General features: G+C 47.6%; 3 protein-coding genes across 3 annotated transcripts; 2 read left to right on the top strand and 1 right to left on the bottom strand.

The window, feature by feature from the left end:
* Positions 1 to 568, bottom strand: ASPGLDRAFT_47664 (uncharacterized protein). Its single transcript, XM_022546723.1, has 2 exons — positions 534 to 568; positions 1 to 472 (listed from the first exon to the last, which is right to left on the bottom strand). The coding sequence occupies exon 2, from the start codon at positions 198 to 200 to the stop codon at positions 30 to 32; it is 171 nt and encodes a 56-aa protein (XP_022400652.1). The 5' UTR covers positions 201 to 472; positions 534 to 568; the 3' UTR covers positions 1 to 29.
* ASPGLDRAFT_365236 (oxidase ustYa family protein) lies at positions 543 to 1,933 on the top strand. Its single transcript, XM_022544700.1, has 4 exons — positions 543 to 1,131; positions 1,184 to 1,309; positions 1,361 to 1,482; positions 1,536 to 1,933. Exons 1-4 carry the CDS (start codon positions 876 to 878, stop codon positions 1,818 to 1,820), a joined length of 789 nt encoding a protein of 262 aa, XP_022400651.1. The 5' UTR covers positions 543 to 875; the 3' UTR covers positions 1,821 to 1,933.
* Positions 1,934 to 2,045: 112 nt separating this feature from the next.
* ASPGLDRAFT_35958 (uncharacterized protein) lies at positions 2,046 to 3,118 on the top strand (the record flags this gene model as incomplete). The annotated part of the gene is made up of 3 exons (XM_022544630.1): positions 2,046 to 2,139; positions 2,193 to 2,494; positions 2,552 to 3,118. The coding sequence occupies 3 exons, from the start codon at positions 2,046 to 2,048 to the stop codon at positions 3,116 to 3,118; spliced, it is 963 nt and encodes a 320-aa protein (XP_022400650.1).
* Positions 3,119 to 4,218: the final 1,100 nt, after the last annotated feature.

Below are 4,218 nucleotides of genomic sequence, written 5' to 3'. Positions count from 1 at the left end.
CGGCGAAGACAACGTCGCTGTCGGTCTCGTCACGCTTCTGGACGGAGATGGGATCCACGATGGTTGCTTTCTGTGTATTTAATTGTAGTCAGCAGGTGTATTGGATTTGGGAGAAGGAAAGACGGACTAACCTTTGCGACGATGGGAGCACAAGCAGCCAAGGAGGCAAAGGCCATGACGAAAGAAGTTGCGATCTTCATTTTGAATGATTGGGTTGCAAGAGTGTATCACTGATCGAACTGTGCAAAAACAGACAAAGCCTGGGGTCGTGATGAGTCCAAATCCGAGGTTGGATTGGGGATAGTCAGACGTATTTATGTCAATTCGGGCCGTCTTATGGTATCTCCAGCTCCGATCTCGTTACCTTTTCAAACGGTACTGCAGGATGAATCAAATCCCAGTACCCTGATAACCCGAGTAGCACTGCACTGTATAACAGAAGCCTTATCCTGTGCTAGTAGGCTTGAATTCCGTGCGTACAGAGTGCTACCCCATACTTAGCTATTGATCACTCATTGCACGGTTCTTTTTAGGTCGCCACAAAATCGCTCGAGTTACGATCCAGCTGCATCAGATGATGTTTCTCCTCATTTGAGTGTTTTGAGGGCTACTCTTATTGGGTGAGGGGTGATAGACCCGGGGATTTTCATCGCTGGCGGATGGGGATGGATGGTGCTCTTGGTGAGGAGTAGCTTGGTGTTTTTGATGCTGAATGGGTGATGGTGTTGTATTTGCAGTTTGACGAAACCTTCCCTGCATGGTTCTGCGCGGGCTGTTTTCTCGCGTCATGACCTAATTCAGAAGGGCCTTCTGACATCTGATGGCATTTCATATCAAACCGACTCTGAAAACAGAGTGACGACTTGCACGCAACCATGTCTTTCCACAGTGTGGCTAATCGCCATGATGGTGATGGTTATACTGCTAGAAAGAACTCGACAGAGGAGTCTTCTGGTCTTCTGGACTCACCCCATAGCAACTCAGATGAGGCGGATCGCAATCGACGACAATGGCCACTGTTTTTGATAGTGATTGTCGTGGTTGAAACGTTGATTCTGGCTATTCTAGGCTCCGGGATCGTATATTTTCTTTCAAAGCCTTCGTTTCAATTTCCTCCAAATACTGTTCACTGTATACAACCGATGTCCCCATCTGTTTTTGTACTGTCAATTGACTCTCCTAGCACCGGCGCAACATGTAATTCGTTTCAAGAATGTCGTCTTCTCGTCCAGTTTCAAACCGTACTTGACCAAGTACCAAGGCCCCCCTTCACCAGAAACAGACGACGCATGGCGTGAGCTCTATAATTGTAAGAACCCGGTCCCGTCCTAGGACGAAATGGGTTGCTAACACACAACAGACCCAATCTCCAGAATCGATCGAAAGGATGCCGCAAAGCTAGCAAACCGCACCGTTCCCATCCCAAGAGACCCAGACCACTACGCCGTGTCAATCGACGTCTTCCACCAACTCCACTGCTTGGTAGGTTCACATTCCCCTTCTCTCATCTTAGAAACTGGGACTGATGGCCGTAGCAAATGCTCCGCAAAAGAGCCTGGTATGCCGAAGGATACAACTTCGACCACGACATGATGAATATCGACCATATGGATCATTGCATCGATAGTATTCGGCAGAGTCTTATGTGTTCGGCGGATGTTACTCCTCTTACATGGACTTGGGACGAGGAAGATCAGAAATTAGAGCCGGTGGCCACGATCACGCATACTTGTAGGGATTTTGATGCGGTTAGGGAGTGGGCGAGGGAGAATATTGTGAGAGTGTTTGATACTAGTGTGCGTGTTGAGCCGGATGTTTGACGTTGGCGCTGGGTTGTGTATTATGTGTCGATATTGAAATGTGATATTCATGTATAGCTGTCTTCAAGTGTACTAGTTCCTGTTGTCTAAACCATCTTGTGGGTGATATGGACTCGGAAGGTCCGTGTGCAGCCGGAAATCCCGGACATATATAACCGCATCCAACCATCTCCCATCCAACCAACATAACAACATCTAAAGCATCAAACTTAAGCCATCGCAAAAATGCCACTCACAGCAACCTACAAACAAACCCCCTCCACCAAAATCACCGCCGACATCTACCTCCCCTCTCCTTCAACATCTCCATGTCCCGTCCGTGAGTATCCCCAATCCACACATATCCTCAACAATACTAACCAGAACTCACAGTAATTAACATCCACGGCGGCGCCTTCATGCTAGGTGACTCGCGCATGATCTCAATCCCCCAAGTAGACGACTGTCTGTCACGTGACTGGATCGTCGTCGTCCCGAATCACCGGCTGTGTCCGCAGGTGAATATTCGGGACGGTCCGCTGCGCGATGTGAGGGATTGTCTGGAGTGGGTGTATGCAGATGATGGATTGGACAGGTTTTTGAGGGAGAGCGAGGAAGGGAAGGGGTATTCTGTTGATAAGGAGAGGGTCATGGCGTTCGGGACGTCGAGTGGAGGAATGTTGGCTTGTGGATTGGTAGGCCCCTCTATTTATCATTGAAATATGAGAAGATACTAAAAAAAAAAAAAACAGGGCTACGATGTCTCCCGTCCACCACGGGCAATCCTTAACTTCTACGGCGCAGTCCACTTCACCCACCCATGCTGGACGCAGCCCATCCCCGGCATCCAGTCCAAACTACCCCCAAGCCTCACTCCCTCTTTCCTAGAACAAGTGTATACACAGACACCAATCCCAACAAGCAGCAACGTATCCCTAGAAGGCCAAACCGAAACCGGCCAAAGCGCAGGTCCCGATTTCTCCCGCCCCCGCGACGCCTTCGCCTTCACGCAGATCGCCAACGGCACTGTGATTCAGGCGTGTTGTCCTGATCCTGAGGTGCGGAGGAAAATCGACCCCGTGCTTAATGTGAAGAAAGGGTTCCCGCCGACGTTTGTCGTACACGGGCTTGAAGATAAGATGGTTTCGATCGAGGTAAGTCGGGAGTTGGTACGGGTGCTTAAGGAAGCAGGGGTGGAGTGTGGGATGGTTGAGGTACCGGGGGAGGGACATACGTTTGCTATGGCGATGAAGGTTGGGGGGAGGACTTGGGGGATGCAGATGGAGGGGTTTGAGTTTTTGGAGAGGGTTATTTCTTGATTAAGCCGTGACTTGACTTGTGCTTGTTATGGATACCGAAATGTCAATACATATCAACAACGACAACAACAGTGAGCGTCCAGCGCTTCATTTATGTTCCACCATCCATCAAACGCATTCATATCATGTCCAACGACAACAACGACTACCGGTCATATCGCCGACTCATCGAGTGCCTCGAACAAACATATCCCACCAGCACCGTCTTCTCCTCGACCTCATGATGGCCGTACCTCTCGCACGGATCAACTGCATGCTCGAAGTAGAGGCATTTGCAGACGGCGTATCGCTCGATCACTTTGTAACACATGTTGCTTGCTTATGATTGTTGATCGAGATGTACTATCAGAAGTCAGTAGCTGTTTTTTCAACAGTCCGGGTGAGTAACATACAATCAGGGGTGAAAAAGAGTGAAACTGACTGACGAACCGACAGGAAGAGAAATCGAGTCACCCGTTCATTTATAGCCAGACAGACAAGCCACAACAACAACAGAGATGAAATCCGAAGATCCGAACAAGCATGCATGTGTGTGACAATCCGTCAATCACTCAACGACACAGCAAAAAGCAAAAGCAAGCAATGCCAATAGTTCTGCAGCAAACAATCGTCAGCGAAGTTCATATACCCAGTCACATCAACAGGAAAACATACCCCGGAACCATCGCAGTCAGACAATGACAATGTCAGCCAAGCATTAACTTCGGAGAGTACCGAGTCAGTAATTCTCTGGAATTGAGGGTCTTAAAGAAATATGGTTAATATATGGGATGTAAATTCATAAATAAAGAAAAGAAAAGAATGATGTGCCCCGTGCCCTGACTCCATATCGATCGCAATATACCGGATATATTTAGTCTCTGTGGAAGTGGATAAAAAGTGACACTCATTGCCCGACAAGAACAACTCATACTTTACTGTAAGACAGGACAAGACTTGGTGCTACCTTGTGGATACACATTTATTCTCTAGTATATTATACATACCCTTGTGATAGCAAATAAATGCACATTTCTACACAGCACAGCATACAGTAAATATGCATTAAATTACATAGCACTAGGGAAAAAAGAAAGAAAAAAAAAAAAAAAAAAAAAAAA

This window comes from Aspergillus glaucus (assembly GCF_001890805.1).
Source record: "Aspergillus glaucus CBS 516.65 unplaced genomic scaffold ASPGLscaffold_11, whole genome shotgun sequence".
Lineage (NCBI taxonomy): Eukaryota > Fungi > Ascomycota > Eurotiomycetes > Eurotiales > Aspergillaceae > Aspergillus > Aspergillus glaucus.
Note: the sequence above shows the minus strand (reverse complement) of the source record. Positions and strands in the feature narration are given on the sequence as shown.